The sequence below is a fragment of the Molossus molossus genome, unplaced genomic scaffold, assembly GCF_014108415.1.
Source record: "Molossus molossus isolate mMolMol1 unplaced genomic scaffold, mMolMol1.p scaffold_m16_p_2, whole genome shotgun sequence".
Classification (NCBI taxonomy): domain Eukaryota; kingdom Metazoa; phylum Chordata; class Mammalia; order Chiroptera; family Molossidae; genus Molossus; species Molossus molossus.
In genome coordinates this window covers 97,651,616-97,672,662 of record NW_023425355.1, presented here as the reverse complement: position 1 = coordinate 97,672,662, position 21,047 = coordinate 97,651,616, and the positions used below count along the sequence as shown (strand labels likewise).

At 39.7% G+C, this 21,047-nt stretch overlaps 1 protein-coding gene across 2 annotated transcripts in view; it reads right to left on the bottom strand.

Moving 5' to 3' along the window:
- PHF8 (PHD finger protein 8) overlaps positions 1-21,047 on the bottom strand; it is a 113,106-nt gene that overhangs the window by 43,472 nt on the left and 48,587 nt on the right. For both annotated transcript variants that reach the window (XM_036270364.1, XM_036270365.1), the window contains exons 9-17: positions 15,654-15,741; positions 14,374-14,480; positions 12,992-13,083; positions 10,445-10,534; positions 8,341-8,643; positions 7,473-7,576; positions 1,555-1,733; positions 1,220-1,305; positions 567-700 (exon numbers count right to left, since the gene is read on the bottom strand). In XM_036270364.1, the coding sequence (XP_036126257.1) occupies positions 567-700; positions 1,220-1,305; positions 1,555-1,733; positions 7,473-7,576; positions 8,341-8,643; positions 10,445-10,534; positions 12,992-13,083; positions 14,374-14,480; positions 15,654-15,741 (1,183 nt within the window). The remainder of the gene's footprint in view (positions 1-566; positions 701-1,219; positions 1,306-1,554; positions 1,734-7,472; positions 7,577-8,340; positions 8,644-10,444; positions 10,535-12,991; positions 13,084-14,373; positions 14,481-15,653; positions 15,742-21,047) is intronic.

Here is a 21,047-nt window from a genome sequence, read left to right as displayed (position 1 = left end):
CTCTAGTTGTCAGTGGAAACCAGTCATCAGAATAGTCAGGGAGGAGGGACAACAGCTGAGGGATCACGGTGAGAGGAAGAAGAGAATCATACTAGGTAAAACACCAGAAGTCAAACTAAAGGATCCAGATAGTATCAAAGACTGTTTTCATGAAAAGGCCAGTCCTTCTTGCTTCAAGGCTCTCCATAGACAACAGGCAAGATGGCAAAAAGAGGTGCATCTCCCGCCCTGTTCATCCATGCTGCATTCTTTTCTCTTTTTTTAAGAAAAAAAGACCCAGTTCTCCTTCCTTGTATCTTCCAACTTCCAAAAATACAAAACTGATTCCACTTGATGTCTGTACAGTCTTTCTCTCTCAGATCTTAAGTTTCTTAGGATAGATTTCATGTCTACTTTATTCTTTAATTCCAAATGCCCTGGCTAATTCTTTATCCCTTTAAATAGCTTGATAAATATCTGCTGACTGGCTAGCTCAGCCCTTTGCGTGGGGGTGGGCCGGGTTGGGTTGGGGTGGGGAATATGCTGTTTGGCTGCCTTGGAAAGGGGAGATCAAAGCCAGTACTCACGTGAGAGCAGCATAGTCAGGTCCCCCCACCTGCCTGCTGGCCTTGAGCAGATCAAGAATTCCACCAGCTCCACTCCCATTCCCAAGCTTGCCTTCGACCCCTTCTACCAGGTCTTCATCTGTTGTATAGTCCTCCTGTTGGGGAAAGAGGATATCACCTCAGCTGCCTAGGATTGGTCAGGTAAGGGCCCAATAAAGGTTTGACAGTCTCACTCCTGAAACTAGTATCTTTTGAGCACCAAGTATAAACCTAGTACTAAAGAGAATACTCACTCTTTCATCTTAATTCCCACAGCATCTTTGTGAGGTAGGTAATATAAAACCCATTTTACAGATAGATAAACTAAGGCTCAGTGAAGATAAATAATTTGTATAAGCTCACAATCAGATACAGTATTCCAAATCAGATACTCTTTCTGCTATGTCAAACTGCCTTTTATTCTACTCTGTATTAAAGATTTTAAAAATATTTTAACAAAATTATAATCTTCCATTTATATGCTCAACAGCACTAAGTACACAGTCTTTCACTTAATAAATACCTGAGGCACTGAATGCACAGGATATCATTTTTTCCCCCAAGTAGAATGACAATCTGACTTCTGTCTCTATAACCAGAATGAGCAAAAGACTAGATACAGAGCAGGCTCCTACCTCAATGTCAAATTCAACTTCTCCTGGTTCACGAACTCGGTTGGGGTCAGAGCAAGGCTTCGCACGGGGCAACTTTCGTGGGAATTCTAGAAAATAATGGAATGCACTTATCATGAAGCTAAGATTAACATCTGAGCCAACACCACAAACAACTAATTTAGAGAGGTTAGTAATTATCTTATAAATAAATCTCTAGAGCAAAGGTTACACGGAGGCCTACAGAGCTGGTAAATCAGAATGTCAACAAGCTCAGGCATAATGTCTGGAATCTGTCAAGGGGACCAAAAACAAATGTGAAATGGACAAGGCAGGAAAGAGAAAGAACAGGTACACACTTGGTCTTATTATCAGGGTTGTCTTCTCCTTTCCCAATCTCTCATCAATCTGCAGTTCATCATCTGAATCCAAATCAAATTCATCCTCCATCACCTGTTCTGCCATTAGCCTAACTTTGTCTGCCTTCCTTGCAATCTTGGCTCGCCGAGACTTGGATAAGCTCTTTACCCTCTTGGTACTAGAGAGAAAGAGAACATAAAAACAGTCACACACAATATTGTTATGGTGGCAATTCTCTCGAAATTGATCTATAGAGTCAATGCAATCCCTATCAAAATACAGCTAACTTTTTTGTAGAAATTAATAAGTGAATACTAAAATGTATACAGGCATATAAAGGTCTCAACATGGCCAAAACAATTTGGAAAAAGAACACAGTTGAAGGACTTATACTACTCGATTTCAAAATTTACTATAGAGCTACAGTAATCCAGATAGTGATATTGACATAGGACAGACATACATCATTGGAACTGTACTGCAAGTCTAGAACTAAACTCTTAAATTTATGGTCAATTTATTTCTGACAAAGGTGCCAAGGCAATTCAGTTAGGAAAGGATGCTCTTTTCAACAAATGGTGCTAAAGTAAATGGCTATCATACGCAAATAAATAAATATGGATTCTTACCTCACATCATACACAAAAATTAACTCAAAATGGATCATAGGTCTAAATGTAAAAGCTAAAACTATAAAATGTCTAGAAAACACAGGAAAATATATCTGTGACGTGGGATTAGTAAAATTCAAAATGTTCGTGCTTCAAAAGACACTACTAACAAAATGAAAAGACAAGCCACAGACTGGGAAGAAATATTTGCAAATCATTTATCTGGGAAAGTATTTGTACCCAGAATATTTAAATAACTCTTAAAACTCTATAATAAACCAATTAAAAATGAGCAAAAGATATGAATAGACATTTCTCTAAAGATAATAAACAAATGGCCAATAATCACACAAACAGATGCTCAACATAATTAGTCTTAAAGGAAATAGCAATTAAGCCACAATGAGATACCACTTTACATCCCTCAGAATGGCTATAATAAAAAAGACATAGCCCAGCTGGTGTGGTTCAGTGATTGAGCATCAACCCATGCACCAAGAGGTCACCAATTCAATTCCCAGTCAGGGCACATGCCCAGGTTGTGGGCCTGATCCCCAGTGGGGGTCATGCAGGAGGTGGCCAAACGATGTTCTCTCTCATCGATGTTTCTATCTCTCTCTCCTTCTCCCTTCCTCTCTCTCTAAAATCAATCAATGAAAAAAGACAGAGAATAATAATTATTAATCAGTATATGGAGAAACTCGTAATTGCTGGTGAGGATGTAAATTGGTATAGACATTTTGGAATAAAGTTTGGCAGTTTCTTAAAAAATTAAAAATATGCCCTGGCCAGTTTGATTCAGCAGTTAAAGCATCTGCCCGGGGACCGAGGGTCTAGGGTTTGATTCGCTGTCAAGGGAATGTACCTGGGTTACAGGCTCGATCTCCAGCCTGGGTAAGGGTCATGCAGGAGGCAATCAATCAATGTGCTTCTTTCACATCAATGTTTCTTTCTTTCTTTCTCTCTCTCTCTCTCTCTCTCTCTCTCTCCCGTCCTCCCTCCCCTTCTATCTAAAAATAAGTGGAAATATATCCCTGGGTGAGGATTAACAAAAACAATTTTTAAAAAGGAGTTAAAAATAGAGTTATCATATGGTCCAAAACTTTAGTCCTAAGAAACAAAAACATAGGTCCACAGAAAAATGTGTATGCAAATACTCATAGCACCATTATTCACAATAGGAAAATGATGGTCTTGTTGGGGAAAGAGGATATCACCAACAGATATATAGTGAACAGATAAACAAATGTGGTATATCCATAAAATGGAATACTACTCAGCAATAAAAAGGAACCAATTAATGATACATACTACATCAAGGATGAACCTAAAAAACATTATGCTAAGTGAAAGAAGTCAGACACCAAAAACACACACACACACACACACACACACATTGTGTGACTCCATTTACATGAAGTGTCTAGAAAAGGCAAATCTATACACACAGAAAGTAGATCAGTGGTTGCTTGGGCCTGGGGAAGGGAACCAGGACTGACTATAAGTGGGTATAAGGGATGTTTTGGGATGATAGAAATGTTCTAAAATTGGATGGTAGTAATGGCTGCATATTCTTTAAATTTATTAAGTTATTTAATAGTGCACTTAAAACAGGTTAACTGTATGGTAAGTAAATTATACCTCAAAAAAGATGTTTAAATATATAAAGAAAGTAAAAAAAAAAAAAATAAAAAAAAAAAAACCTCAAAAGTAGCCCTGGCTGGTTTTGCTCAGTGGTTAGAGCGTTGGCCCGCAGACTGGAGCGTCCCAGGTTCAGTTTCCGTTAAGGACACGTGCCTCGGATGCAGTTTGTTCCCAGCCCTGGGGCTGTGTGGGTGGCAACCAGTCAATGTCTCTCTCTCGCATCTATGTTTCTCTCTCTCTTTTCACCCCTCTTTCCCTCTCTTTCTGTCTGAAGATAGATGCAAAAAAATGTTCTTGGGTAAGGATTAAAAAAACAACAATTCAAAAGTAGCTTAAATAATCCTACTATACATGGTGAACAATATTCAGCAGTACAGACTGCTAAAATAAACCTCACTGTTAAAAAAAACAACACATTTTTGGTAAATTAGTATACTTGATATATTTCACAAATAGTAATTTGGTGAACTAGCTTTCAGTGAATTGGCTCTCATTAAATTGGCCCGTTTTCTACCTCATAGAGTTGTTGGGAGAATTAAATGAGCTAATGCAGAGACTGACACATGGCAAGTGCCTAATGGTAGCTAATGTTATGATTAAGTTCTTGGGGCCTCAGTTTCCACATTAGTAAAATACAGTTAACAACACTGACCTTCAGGGTTGTTGTGAGCACTAAATAAAATAATGTATGTAAAATACAGAGTAGGTGCTCTGTAAATGGTAGCTATCTATACCCAGATCTTTTATTAACTTCTAATTATGAAAAATGTCAAACATATACCAAAATGTAAACGTATTAACAAACTCCCATGTACCTATCACCCAGTTAAGTTCCAGCAATTATCAACACACACAGCCAATTTTGTTTCATTTACACCTCAGCCTCTGCAAAACACTGGATTACTTTGGAGAAAAACCCAGACATAATATCATCTGGTTTGTAAATATTTCTATACCTTGACTCTGTAGGTTCATATAACAGCCACCTCTTGCAGCTTCAGGAAGTAATAGATGTAGGGAAAGGGAAAATGTCTCAAAGTGTCCTCAATAGCCATTACAGGCGGGACCCTTAGGACTCTCAATTTTCTCTTCCCCAGAAAACTATCACTGGTTCTGGACAAAGGCAATGCTCAACAGTCTCTCTAATCTTATTCTTTTTTTTTTTTAAAGAAGCACTTTATTACACCAGCAGGCTGTGGGGGAGGGTACAGCTCCCCAAATCCTCAGCCTCTAATCTTATTCTTTAGTAACTAGGTTCTCAAATCCCAAGGATAGCTCTGCTGCTTTCAGAATCTGCCCTACTCTCACACTCTATTTTCCCTTATTTCTCAGCTAGGTGGACCTACTACACCCACTCTCGGGATCTGAAAACGACCTTTTCCTACAAAAAGGCTATTAAGATATACTTGTCACCTGTGTTCCCACAATGTTCCTACTCTGTACTTGGCTCTTGACTACTCCTGTTTGGTTTTTTGAGTGTCCAGATGATAACATTTACTATCTTCCTCTGCCTGCCTACGTGTTTCAGAATTTCTGATGACCTACTCGGCATCTGTTCACACCCACGCCATTATCATCACCATCATCACCTTGCACCTTCTATTTCATCATTATATTTATAAGAGCTATCATTCATAAGCATTTACTATGTGGCAGGCCCTCTAATAAGCACTTTATATACACTATCTCATTTAGTCCTCCAACAACCCTAAGTTAAGTTTTATCTATAGAAGAGATATAATGAGGACATGAGGCAGACAGGTTAACTAACTTGCTATGGTCACACTTGAATACATGTCAGAACTGAGATTCAAACTCAAAATTCTCTGATTCCCAAGCCCATGCTTTTGGCTGTAAACAGCTTTTATTTTATTCTTTTAGAAATAAATCTTATGCTAAAAATTATTTTAAGAAAAGCAATGCATGCTCATTGTGCAAAATTAAAATGCTACTGAAGTGAAAATGTCCTCTCCTATCGCCCCTATCCTACTCTCCAGAGGTAACTACTATTACAAGTTTGGTTGACAAGTATAAAATAATAAATATATCTATTTGCGTGAGTGTGTATAAATATCTCTGGAAGAAAATCACTGATATTGGTTGTCCATGGGGAGGGGAACTGGGGAATAGAAAGGAGTGGGAGCAAAAATTTTCAGTATGTATTCTTTCATGCTTTATGAATTTTAAACTGTATAAATTAAAATTTAAACCTCTTCAAAAAAATTAAATTAAAAATAAAGGAAAATGTCTGTATATTGCTTTTCTACACAAGCATACATATGCATGCATGCATTTTTAAAAATATGTTTTATTGATTTTTTTTTTTTACAGAGAGAGGAATCGGGAGAGATAGAAACATCGATGTGAGAATCATTGATCAGCTGCCTCCTGCATGCCCTCAATGTGGATCAGGCCCACAACCCAGACATGTGCCCAGACATGGGAATCAAACTGGTGACCTCTTGGTGCATGGGATGACGCTCAATCCACTGAACCACAGCAACTGTGGCTTTTTTTAAATCCTTACCCTAGGATATTCTTCCATTGAATTTTAGACAGACTGGATGGGAGGGAGAAGAATGAGAGAAAAACATCTATGTGAGAGAGACACATCGGTTAGTTGCCTACTACATGACCATGACCAGGGCTCAGGGATCAAATCTGAAATCCAGGTATATGCATGTGACTGCAATCAAACCCACGAACCTTCAGTCTGAGGGCTGATGCTCTAACTACTGAGCCAAACCAGCCAGGACAACATGCATTTTTTAAAAATTAAAATGGAACTACCCCTACATATAATTTTATAAACTGATGTTTTCACTTAAGAATTTACCCTGGACCCCTGGCCGGTTTGGCTCAGCGGTTAGAGCATCAGCCTGCGGTCCGGAGAGACCCGGTTCGGTTCCCGCTAAGGGCATGTACCTCGGTTGCAATTTGTCCCCGGCCCTGGTTGGTCGTGCGGGTGGCAGCCACTCGATGTGTCCCTTTCACGTCGATGTTTCTCTCTCTCTCTCTCTCTCTCTCTCTCTCTTCCTCTCTCTCCCTCCCACTCTATCTGTGCAAAAAATGGAAAAAAATGTCCTCGGGTGAGGATAAAAAAAAAAAAAGAATTTACCCTGGACATTTCACCATGTCAATAGATAGTAATCTCATTCCTTTTTAACAGCTACATGGTATTTTATTCTAGAGATGTACCATAATTTATTTATCCAACCCTTATTAATGAACATGTTTCCAATTACTTACTATTATAAACAATGATGTGAACATTTCTCTTTATACACTTGTGCAAATATTTCTGCAAAATAAACTCCTAAACATTGAATCGCCAAAGATATATACAAAACAAATGCTCTTAACCAGTATGCTATACTACCTCTTATACCTGCCAGCGGTTCTGACCCACTGACTTGCTAAAATTTCTGGAACTTTCACAAAATTTTTCTCAGGATTGCCAATTAGATTCTGGACCTCTCCTCTACCTACCCATAAACACAACCATGGTTCTTTGAACTGAGCAATAATATCTGATAATATCAGGCTATTTGCCCAAGTGCAGTCCCTCCCCGTGTTCCAGTCCCAAGTCCCAATTCCATGCCATGTTAGTGGCATGTTGCCACCAACAGTCCCAGTATCTGTGCGCCTTCTTCCCACCTCACCTGCCATTAGACATCAATAGAGCCAGCGGGCCCTCATTCCCATCAAGGTCCAAGTCTGGCGAGTCATCATCTGAGTCATTCAAGCAGGTACCAGTGATGTTGAACTGCAGAAGGAGGAGGCTCAGTTGTCACCTGTCTGGGTCTCCCATGTGAATCAGGATGGCCAGTTCCCTCCGGTTTCACTGGTTTAGTTCACTGTCAAAACCACCTGAACAAAGGCCTTCTGCTACACTGTCCCACTACCCCTACCAAATCCCAAATGATCACAGGAGTAGGAGGTTGAGACTGTATGGCTGGCTCAGGGGGAACTTATCAATCTTATAAAACATGTTCCCTAAAAAGAGAGGGGAGCACCTTCACATGCCATAGAAAGCACCACAATCTTAAAGCAATGTGGAGCCCTGGAGGAGAGCCCTTCTCAAGGACCTGTTTAAGACTACAACCTGACACTTATATAATATGTTCTCAAATGTCATTCCCATCCCAGCATTTCAAGATTCAGCTCGTGTCATGTTTTCTGAGAAGAGCTCCTGACTATTGCCCCTACCCAGATAGAATCATCACACTCTGTGTCTCAGGGTCCCACACACACACGATTGTGGCATCCACAACACTTCATTGCACTCATTTGTTTTTATGCCTATCTTTCTCACTAGCCTGTCAGCCTCTTGAAGGTTACATCTACAGCACCTATCACAGTGCCCAGCATAGATAAGGTCTCAATAAATGCCCGTTAAATGAGTGGGACTGGTAGCCAAACACCAGGGGCCCTAAGGGAGGTGGGAAAACAGGATAACCTGTCCTTCTGACACCCTGCTCTTCCAAGGGATCCAAAAGGGTTGGGCTGAACCCATGGGCCAGCACCCACCTTTGCTGTCTGGGAAGAGCCTGTCTTCAGTGCCTGATGACTGTATATGTCCATGAGATTATAGCTCAATTGGCCAGCAGGCCCCAAGGCTGAACTCTCCTTGCCCTTTCGCTCTGCCTTCTTGAAGAGTTCCTTGGGCTTCAGGCCTTTCTTCTTTGAACCACTTTTGGAGGGCAGTGACAGCCTGGACATGGCTACTGAAGTGGAATGGGCTGGCCTGGTTAAGGGAGTGGAGCCGGCTGGGAAGATCCTCTGCATTCCAAAGATATTGCTCGTCTTCCCAACCTTCTGTTGGAAGATATCCTACAAGAGTGTTAGTACACAAGGGGGTTAGAGCTTACTCAAGGGTTCTCTCTGCTAAGAGCAGAGGTCTGTTCATGGCACTAGCGTTACTGCCATGGAAGTGGCTTACAGATGCTCCACATATGTACTCCTTAGTTTTTGCGCAATGAATCATCAAGAATATATTGAGTGGCATTTCTTTACCCAGCCACTGATGAATACGGAGAAGACGAGCAGAGGAAAAGCCCAGCATTATTGTCAAAACTGGAGAGAAAAGACTCCAAGAGCAGCTGACATGAGACAAAATAATTGAGTACTAAACGTGTGGTTCCAACTCTAAGGACTGCAGGATTTGAGAGAAAGAGAGAGGTTCTAGTCTGAATTCTGCTACTAGCTACCTTTGTAGCCTCTGATAAGTGACCTGACCACTCTGGGGCTCTGTTTACTCAGCTGTAAAATTAAAGAATTAGACTATATAGGTGGTTTTCAAACATGTTCTATGGCTCCTTTGAGCTTCTTGGGAACAGCTCTGGGGACTGGAGAGAGATGGAAGGCGAACAAGTGGAGCTCTAAGCCTCTGGCCTTCATCTTATTCATAGCAGCTATGCTTTGCCTGGTTGTATATATTAGACTTCCAATAAAATCTTATTTGAAAGCCAACAGATCAGATATGATTCATCATTAAGTCCTCTTCCCACCACTCCAAAGTTCTGTGTATACAAAACCGATTTGAGTGGGAAGAGCTAGAAAAAGGGTAGGTCTGTTAATTAAACCTGAAGGATTCTGACAAAAGGGAGTGAAGAAAAATGAGGTAGGAGGTGGAAAATGTAAGCTATGCTGTAGGCATGAAACCTGCTGTAAGTGGTGAGGCTAGACAACTTCCCAGTAGCTCACTCTGACTGTTCAGCATGGATTTAGTGCTAAATGGAACTTCACAGCTTCTGAGCTAAAGGAAAATTTAAACTTCCTCAAGTCCAATTCTCCTCTGGTGCCTCTGCTACTTTACCAGCCCACACTGAGTTCTCTCTTTGCTACAAAGTCTATTAATAACAATGGCTCACATTTATTGAGTACTTACTCTGCCAGGCACTGTGCGAGGGGCTCTACATACAGTAGCTTTTAATTCTAACAAAACTCTGAAAAGGTGGAGTTATCTCCACTTTACAGATAAGCATACTGAGGCTCTGAAAGGCTTGCAAGTGACAGAGCAGGAACCAAAACCCAAGTTTCTCTGAGTCTCTTACCACTACACCTTACTGCCTCGTAGTACATGCCACCTGTTGAAACATGGCTTTGTAATCATCTTCAACCAGGGAGAACTGTCATTTTGTAGAATGCAGAGACTGAATCAAAATATTAATAACAACAACAACTACTACTATGACCTCCACCACCCACTATGACCATGACCCACCATCAGAATTTATTGAGCACCTACTGTGTGCCAAGCATTATATTTAATGCTCAACATGTATTACCTTATTTAATCCTTTTAAAAACCCCTGAGTAGGTATGATTATCCCCACTTTAGAGATGAGGAAATGAGGCTGAGACAGGTTAACTTTGCCCAGGGTCCCCTACTAGGCGGTGAGTTCTTTGTGAACAGGTGATGCATTATGTACCCTAATCATCTAGCCCAATATGTGGCGTACTTGAGGCACATGATATAATTATTTGAATGAATCAATAAATGAATGAATAGAGTCCTTGGTGGGGCCTTCCCAACCTTTCCCCTAAGCTCTTATGCCAACTGCAGAGACCTGACCTGTCACTTGAGCCTCGAGCCCTTCCCATATGCCTCCCCTGCTCCCATGCTTCTTACTTCAACCAGGCGGATCTCCCTAGCCAGATCTTTAATGAGCTGTGCAGTCCGCACTGTGTCGGGGATCTCATCCTCGTGTTCCGGCAGAGCCTGTTAAACAAAAGGCATGAGGAATAGACCCACACATAAATGAAAAACTGATTTTCAACAAAGGTACCAAGGCAATTCAATGGAGAAAGGGTAGTAACAAATAATGCTGGACCGATTACATACCCATATGCCCAAAAAGAACCTTAATCCATATCCTGCACCAGACACACAAACACACATACAAACTAAAAATAGATAACAGACATAAATGTAACATCTAAAACTATAAACCATTCAGAAGAAAGCAGAGGAAAAAATCTTTATGACTTTAGGTTAGGCCAAGATTTCTTAGGACACAAAAAGCATGAACCATAAAAGAAAAAACTGATAAACTGGACTTAATGAAAAGAGAAACTTCTCTTGGAAAAAACACCGTTAAAACAAACCACAGACTCAGAGAAAATACTTGTAAAACATGTATCTGATAAAGGACAGAGAGAAGATGTGTGAGGAACTCAGTTGAAGGCTTGGACCACACCCCTCAGAAAGTCAAGGACCTCAGAGAGATCCCTAGGGACATCCCTGCCACTCCACTTGTGAGGACAGAACTCAGTGCTGACAGCAACCCAGGGAAAGAACGGTAGGTTGTCTCTTTTAATTCATTTGCAATCTTTTGGAGGCCTCGAGTTTACATGTTTACGTAGCCAGATCTCTCAAGCTTTTCCTTTGTGATTTCTTCCACCAGTTTTCACTTCACTTTGGTATTCACTGGAGTGATAAAAATTCCTCAGCATTTACTTCTTGTTTCCCATGGTTTGATTCTTTTTCCATTTAACTCTTTTAATCCATCTGGAATTTATTTTGGAGATTGGGCAGTGGTTGGGGCCTAGAACCCATGTGACCAGCCACATAACCTTAACAATTTCCTCCTCCCAGCTCAGGGGCTCTGAAAAGGTAAGGGAACAAGTGCCTCTCATGGAAGTCGTCTGCACTTCACAAAAGACTTCTTCCATAAGTGTGACTCCTCAGATCTATATCCTACTCTACTCTAGCTCTCTTTGGCCACACTATCTGGGGCCATCCCTTGGTCCTTGGGGCCATCCTGGCCCAATGAATGAGTGCTTAGGACCCATCCACTTCCCTGCCTTTTGGTGTTTCTGGGACAGAGTCACTCTAAAGTTCACTTCATGGGAGGGCAGGAGGGTCAGAGATGAAACGCAAGACAGTCACATCAGAAGGATATTAAAGAAACAGAATCGCGGTCTAAGGCCCAGGCATAGATGTATCTCGGGAGCAAGAGAAGGCACAAAACATGAAGTCCAAGGATATCTGAGGGGAAGTTGGCAACAGGAAATGGGGAGATTGTGCAGGTCAAGTGTGCAGTGGCTAAAGGTCTCCTTAGGCCACTGCATGCAAAGGAAGAATTCTATAAAAAGTTATCAGAAGCATAAAAGAATATATTGATATGTCTTCTGTTTTTTGCATTTCTTAAAATTTCTTTTTAAAAAATTAAACATTTTTAGTAGATAATCCAGTCACATAATTTAAAAAGCAAACAATATAAAAATATATATACTGAAAAGCCTCATCAGCCCCATTAGGCAACCCCCATGTGCCCCTTTTATTAGTTTCTTCTACATCCCTCCAGATTGTGTCTTCAGGCAAATATAAGCACATACAAATATAATTACTGTTCCCCTCTTTTTACACATAAAGTAGCATACTGCACACACAGCTCTATACCTTTATTTGACAAATTCTAGAGATCTTTCCAAATCAGTACATAAGAGAGCTTACTTGATCTCTTTTATAGCTGTTTAGTACTCAACTGGATAGATGGATATTGATATATTTCTAAAAAGCCATTTTGGCAGTATGCATCAAGAGTCTTACATTTTTTTCATATACTTTGATCCAGTAATTGCTCTTCTAGGAATCTATCCTGAAGAAACAATCAAGAGATGAAGTACAAAGACTAATGCAAACAGATATTCACTGCATGATTTTCTATACTACCCCCCAAAAATGAACAAATAAAAAGGAAGCAACAATAAACAAGTGGTTAGGTAAGGATGGTACATCCCTGCAAAAGAATATCATGTAACTATTAAATGTTAATAGAGAACATTGGTGATGGAGGAAAATGAAGATAAGTCAACTAATTCAGATATACAATTGTATGTACAGGGTGACAGCAATTATGTTTTGTAAATGCATATAAAAAAGATCAGAAGAAAATATACCCAAATGTTAATGTTAATTCCCTCTGAGTATTAAAATTACAGGTAGTTTTCCTTCTTTGTACTCTTCAGTGTTTTTCTAATTCTCTAGAGTAGACATGTATTACTTTTTTATAATCAGAAAGAAAAGTTTGAACACATAATCTAAACAGTCCTAGCCCGGTCCTCTACTCTAATCCCGGGAACCGACAAGCCTCCCTGGTCTATTCCACCTCCCCAAAGCCAGTCCCTGTGGAGGGTAGAACTCTAGAGGAGGTAAAGAAATAAGTATATTTACTTCTTTCCTTGTCCAGGCTCTAAAGGCCAAGTTCAGGGCTTTGCCACCATGGACCAGGTAGGAAGCAGGGTGTCTCCTGTTCTCTCGCAAACCTAAAGGGTGAAAGAGGAAGGCAGAGTGTGAACAAAGCCATGTGGGAAAGTGAATGGCTTATTACTTTTTCAAGCAACCAGAGAAAACACTCAAGGTTCTAAACACAACTCTAGGTCTCAGTTCTTATCATAGTGTTAATTTAATGAGTACCTACTACATACCAGGCATTTGACATTTACATTCTCATTTAATCTTTTTATCCCACCCTGTAAACCAAGTATCACTATCTTCACTTTATAGTTCAGGAAACAGAGGCTCAGAGAGGCAAAGAGACTTAACCATGGGTATACCCCTAGTAAATTGCCAAAGTCAAGACTGAAACCATGTCTGTCTGAATCTGAGGCCTGTGCTTCTCTCTCCACACTACTCTCCCTTCTTGAATTTCAAAATGCAGCACTCAGGAGGACCATGATTGCCCACACCCACTACACAGATCTGAAGGGACATTAATGGCCTTGTTCTGAGTTACTCCAGGAGGAGGTTATGACAGCCAAATTTAGGCTCAATAAAGAATTTTCTACTAAACTGAGCTTTTCAGAATAAGTAATAAGCAGTCAGTCACCTACCCTTTGAACACTTAACTAACAGTCTGTCTAGGTGGCAGAATAAGGACTTGAGGTATTGGGTAGGAGACTATGCATTGGTCTCTAAGGTTCTCTATAACTCTAAGATATTGATTCCTCCTGGCCAAGTCACCCTGAAGACTCTCATGTCTGATCAAGGGAGCCATTCTATTTCAGAGCAGAGTGGGCAAGAAGAAACCCAGCAGGTTAGCTTCCACCTGGGCTGATACCTAGAACCAACACAATAATGCCAGGAATGGTCAGGACGGGGGCCTTGTCCCTATGGGAAGTAGCTTCTCAGAAAACTCTAAGACTTTCCAGACTGAGTTTCTCACTTTAATTGGTAGGAAATAGGGATAATTTCATTGTTATCCAATATTCTCAGCCACCTTTGCTAAATAAAAAAGTTAGAATCCATGTTCTACCCTACATTATGCTTAGTAAAAAAAGTCGATCACAAAAGATCACATGCTGTATGAATCAACTTTTACAGCATTCTTAAAATGACAAAATTATAGAGATGGAAAACAGATCAGCAGTTTCCAGAAGTTATGGATAGTGAAGGGGAAGCATGTAGGTGAGACTACACACGGGTAGCACAAGGGAGATCTCTGTGGTGATGAAATAGTACTGCATCTTGATTGAGGAGATAGTTACATGCGCGCGCACACACACACATGCTCAAGGTATCAAAGTGAAAGGGACAGTGGGCAAAGGGCTTCATACCTCGAAAGATGTCCAGGATGTGCTTTCCCACATACCAACAGATGGTCTCAAAGTTGGGGAACTTGAAGAGGTCTGCTGTGCTCAGCCGTTTTTCAATCTCATAGGCTCTGGAGGAAGCAGGCACAGCAACAGTATTAAGGATCGCTTTACTGAGCACCTACTATGTATCAGCTACTGTTCTGGATGCTTTATATCCATTATCTCTAATCCTGCCCTGGCCGGTTTGGCTCAACGGTTAGAGCATCGGCCTGCAGTCCAGAGAGACCCGGGTTCGGTTCCCGCTAAGGGCACGTACCTCGGTTGCAGTTTGTCCCCGGCCCTGGTTGGGTCATGCGGGTGGCAACCACTCGATGTGTCCCTTTTACGTCGATGTTTCTCTCTCTCTCTCTCTCTCCCTCCCACTCTATCTGAAAAAAATATTGAAAAAATGTCCTCGGGTGAGGATAAAAAAAATCATTATCTCTAATCCTCACAACTACCCTGTAAGACCCTACTTTGTTTTGTTTTATTTTCTGTTAATCCTCACTTGAGGATATTTTTCCACTGATGTTTAGATAAAGTAGAAGGGAGGGAGGGAGGGAAAGAGAGACAGAGAGAAACATCCATGTGAGAGAGACATATCAATTGGTTGCCTCTCGCATGATCCCGACCAGGGCCAGGGATTGAACCTACAACCCAGTATGTGTCTTTGACTGGGCAATCGAACCCTTTGGTCCACGGGCCAACACTGACCGCTGAGCCAAACTGGTCAGGGTTAAGACCCCACTTTATAGGTTAGAAAACCTGGGCTCAAAGGTTTTATGACTTGCCCTGGCCAGGTGGCTCAGTTGGTTGGAGTGTTGTCCCATACACCAAAAGGTTACAAAGGTTTGATTCCAGGTCAAAGCACATACCTAGTTTGGGGGTTTAATCCCAAGTCTGGGCACAAATGGGAAGCAACCGATCAATGTTTTTCTCTCACACTGATGTTTCTCTCTTTACCTTTCTTTCCTTTCTCTCTTTCTCTCTCTCTTCCCGCACCCTACCTCTTTCTCTAAAATCAATAAACATATCCTCAGGTGAGGGTAAGAAAAAAAAAAGGTTATGTGACTTGCCCAGAGTTACATAACTACTGAGGAAGACGTATTCATCCTCAGACTGAACACCACTAGGAACCAGTATCAATTCCTTTCTGATCATCTTGCCTCCTTTGATGATGCGGTCCTCAATATATGGGAGAACCAAAGGATTCTAGCAATTGGCAATGGCCAACTCAGGATCACCATAGCTTCAGGACTTACTTGAGCTGCATTTCAATGTTAAGGCTGTGTAAGAAGTTTCCCCCGAAGGCAAGGCAGTCCACAGGGGTCAGTACAGCATGGATCCATCCTGCAGAGCAATAAGGCAAAATCAGAGCTGGAAGACATCTCCACTCCCCATTTAGCTCAAACACAACTCCTCAGAGCAGTCGGCTTGGCAGTAGCTCAGAACATTCTAAGTTCCTCTGCCTCAGGACATTTTAAGTTCCTCCATTCTCCCAATACCCATACTGACAAAGTCTGCCATCATTATAACCCTGAACTGGAACAACCTATGAGGTTAATAAACTCCTACTTCCCTACTCTCCACTTCAAAATCTCTTTCTTCTTATCCATCCTCTCTCTTGTCTCTAAGAAGTGCCAACACCTCCTTGCCATGACTACCCCTTCTAACTCTGCCCTAGATAAAACAAAGAGTTTTTGTGTTGGACAAATCTGGGTTCAAATTCTATCATTTCTAGCTAAATGTCCACTTCACAGGTTGGCTGTGAAGCATGCACCTAAGTTAGAACTCTATTCTCCTTGCCCTTAACCATATATCACCTTCTGAAACCTTCGGATTTTTCTCCTTAAATCTCTCTCATATTCACCTCCCCTCTCCATTCATCCATCCTACCAATGCTTTGGTCACACCCTTCATTATCTCTCACCTAGGTTACTTATAACAGGCTTGAAACTGGCTCCACTACACCAGCAGTTTTTAAGGTGTGGTCCAGGGAACCCTGAGGGTCCCTGAGACTCTTTCAGAGCATATCCAAGGTCAAAACTATGCTCATGATAATACTAAGATGTAATCTGTCTTTTTCACCCTTATTCTCTCACGAGTGTACAGTGGAATTTTCAAAAGGGTATATGACGTGATAGCACAACATGCAGAAGCAGATTTGAGGATCTGGTTATTTTCTTTTAACACAAACATTAAAAAGATTTGCAAATATGTAAATGTCAATCTTGTCACTAAATTTTTTTTGTTCGAAGATATTTTTCTTAAAATGGGTACACTAATATGTAATGAGCTTATTGCTATTATTTCTCAATGGATTAAAAAATATTTTTCATTTTGTTTTAATCTACAATATGGTAAATATTAATACAAACCAAAAATTAAATGCTGTTTTGTGTCCTCAAAAATATTTAAGAGTATAAAGGAGTTCTGAATCCAAAGTGTTTGCAAACCACTGCTCTACACCAATCTCAACCTCTGAAGTCTATCTTTCACAACCCAACCCAAGTGATATAGCTAAAATACAAATCTCTCCATGTGATTCCCCTGCTCAAAACTCTTCAGTAAAATGTCCATCTATAGAAGAATGAATAAACTACTGTATACTCATAAAATGGAACACTGGAAAGCAAGTAAAATAAATGAACTTCAGCTACATGATTCAACATGGATCTCATGACCACAATGTTCAGAGAAAAAAGCCATTAAGAATATATCTCTAATGTGATGATTCGACTTATATAAGTCAAAACATGTAAAATAATATCATATATTGGTTAACGAGAGATCCTATATAATAATAAAAGGATCCAAATGCATCAGAATAATAATCATCATCTTCAGGACAATGGCTAGCTCTGAGAGGGAAAATATGAATGTAATTGAGGAGAGATATAGAGGAGGCTTCAAATATATTTGTAATAATTACCCAACATAGGAGCACCTAAATATGTAAAGCAAATCTGGATGGGCATAAAGGGAGAGACTGACAGTAATACAGTCATAGTGGGCAATTTTAACACCCCACTGACATCAATTGATAGAGCTACCAGACAGAAAATCAACAAAGACACGGGGGCCTTAAATGATACACTAGATCAGATGGATTTAATTGATATCTTCAGAGCATTTCACCCCAAGAAAGAAGAATATACATTCTTTTCAAGTGCATATGGAACATTTTCTAGGATAGACCTCAAGTTAGGACACAAAACAAGTCTCAATAAATTTAAGAAGACTGAAATCATACCATGCATCTTCTTGGACCATAATGGTATGAAACTAGAAATCAATCACAAGGAAAAAAAACTGAAAAACACACAAGGACATGGAGGTTAAATAACACGTTACTAAACAATGAAAAAGGTAACAATGAGATCAAGAAAGAAATCAAAAGATACCTTGAAACAAATGAAAATAAAACCAAAACAACTCAAAACATATGGGACACTGTGAAAGCAGTCCTAACAGAGAAATTCAAAACATTACTGGCCTATCTCAAGAGACAAGAAAAATCTCAATTAAACAATTTAACTTTACACTTAAAGGAACTTGAAAAGAACAACAAAGCCCAAAGTGAGTAGAAGGAAGGCAATGATAAAGATCAGAGCAGAAATAAACAAATAGAGTATAAAAAAAAAATACAAAAGATCACTGAAACCCAAGAGCTGGTCCGGAGAAAAAATAAACAAGATTGAAAAACCTTTCATCAGACTCATCAGGAAAAAAAGAGAGAGAACCCAAATAAACAAAATCAGAAATGAAAGAGGAGAAGTAAAAACTGACACCAAAGAAACAGAAAGGATTATATCAAAAAATTACGGACAACTACATGCCAACAAATTGGACAATCTGAAAGAAATGAATAAATTCCTAGAAACATACAATTTTCCAAAATCAAAACAGAAAGAATCAGAAAAGCTAAATAGACAGATTACAACTAGTTAAACTGCAACTAGTTACAGTAATCAAAACACTCCCAAAAGTCATGGACTTCACAGGTAAATTTTACTAAACTTCAAAGAAAAACTAACACCTATCCTTCTCAAAATATTCCAAAATATTCAAGAGGAGGGAAGACTCCCAAGCTCATTTTATAAGGCCAGCATTATCCTAATTCAAAAACCAGATGAAGACATTAAAAAGAAGGAAAATTACAGGCCAATGTCCTTGATGAACATAGATGCTAAAATCCTAAACAAAATAATAGGAAACCATATCCAGCAATACAACACAAAAAGTATGCACCATGATCAAGTGGAATTTATTCCAGGGATACAAGATTGGTACAACATCCACAAATAAATATACATTATACACCACATAAACAAAATGAAGGATTAAAAACCACATGATAGTCTGGCCCGTGTGGCTCAGTCATTGAGCATCGACTCATGCACCAAGAGGTCGAGTGGTTCGATTCCCAGTCAGGACATATGCCCAGATTGTGGGCCCGATCCTCCGTGGGGGACATGCAGGAGGCGGCCAGTCGATGTTCTCTCTCATCAATGTTTCTATTTCCCTCTCCCTCTCCCTTCCTCTCTCTCTAAAATCAATAAAGAAAAAAAACACATGATAGCCCAGTTGGTGTGGCTCAGGGGATTGAGCATTGTCCCATGGACTGAGGTCCTGGTTCAATTCCCAGTCGGGGCACTTCCCAGCCCGGGTTGTGGGCTTGATCTCCGGGGGGGGGGGGGAGCATGCATGGGGCACCTGATCAATATTTCTCTCTCACACTGATTTTTCTATTTCTATCTCCCTTCCTCTCTCTCTGTAAAAAAAATTTAAAAATCAATAAAAACAAATTAGGTGTAAAAAACCACATAATATCAATGAATGCAAAAAAAAAAAAAAAAAAGCATTTGATAAAGTCCAGCACCTATTTATGATAAAAACTCTCAGCAAAGTGGGAATAGAGAAAACATACCTGTACATATAATAAAGACCATAAGTAACAAACCCGCAGCCAACATTATACTCAATGGGAAAAAGCTAAAAGTGTTTCCCTTAAGATTGGGAACAAGACAGGGAAGTCTGCTTTCACCACTGTTATTCAACATAGTACTGAAGTTCTAGCCACAGCAATCAAACAAGAGGAAATATAAGGCATTCAAATTGGAAAGGAGGAAGTAAAACTGTTATTTGCAAATGAGATTATACTGTATATAGAGAACCCTAGAGATTCCACTAAAAAACTACTAGAACTGATAAGTGAATTCAGTAAAGTAGCAGGATACAAAATAAATATCCAAAAATCAGTTGCATTTTTATATACCAATAATGAACTATCAGAAAGGGAAAATAAGAAAACAATCTCATTCACAGTTGCATTTTAAAAATGCCTAGGAATCAATTTAATCAAGGATGAAAAAACCCTGTACTTGGAAAATTCCAAGACACTGAAGAAAGAAACTGAAGAAGATACAAATAAGTGGAAGCATATACCATGTTCATGGATAGGAAGAATTAATATCATTAAAAGGTCAATACTACCTAAAGCAATCTATAGATCCAATACAATTCCTATCAAGATACCAATGGCATTTTTCACAGCACTAGAACAAATATTCCAAAATTTTATATGGAACCAAAAAGACTCTGAATAGCTACAGCAATCTAGAGAAAGAAGAACAAAGTTGGAGGAATCACACTACCTGATATCAAACCATACTATAACTACAAGGCCATAGTAATCAAAACACCATGGTTCTCACATAAAAACAAACATTTTTGCATCAATGGAACAGAATAGAGAGCCCAGAAATAAGCTCACACTTTTATAGTCAATTAATATTTGCCAAAGAGGTAAAAACATACAATGGGGTAAAGATACTCTATTCAGTAAATGGTGTTGGAAAAATTGGACAAATACATGCAAAAAATGAAATTATACCACCTTCTTACACCATACACAAGAACAAAATCAAACAGATTAAAGACTTAAATGTTAGACTTGAAACCAGATTAAAGAAGAAAACCTGCAGTAAAATCTTGGACATTCCTCGAAGCAGTATTTTTTCTGATACACCACCTCGGGCTAGGGAAACAAATAATAACAAACAAATGGGACTACATGAAAAAAGTTTTGCGCAGCAAAGGAAACCATCAACAAATGAAAAGAACATCCATGGAATGGGAGAGCATATTTGCCTATGCTATATCTGACAAGGGCCTAGTATCAAAATTTATTAAGGAACTTATAAAATTCAACACACCAAAAATCCAATTAATAAATGCACATAGGACCTAAATAGATACTTCTCCAAAGAGGATATACAGATGGCCAACAGACATATGAAATGCACATTAAAACCAGAATGAGATATCACTTCACACCTGTCAAAATGGCTATCATCAATAAATCAAAAAACAAGGGTTGGTGAGGATGTGAAGAAAAGGGACCAGTCATGCACTGCTGGTGGGAATGCAGCCTGGTTCAGCCACTGTGGAAAGCAGTATGGCGTTACCTCAGAAAATTAAAAATGGAATTGCCTTATGACCCAGTCATTCCACTTCTAAGAATATATCCAAAAAACCCCAAAACACTAAATAGAAAGAATATATGCACCCCTATATTCATTACAGCATTATTTGCAATAGCCAAGATTTGGAAGCAACCCAAGTGCCTATCAGTAGATGAGGATAAAGATGCT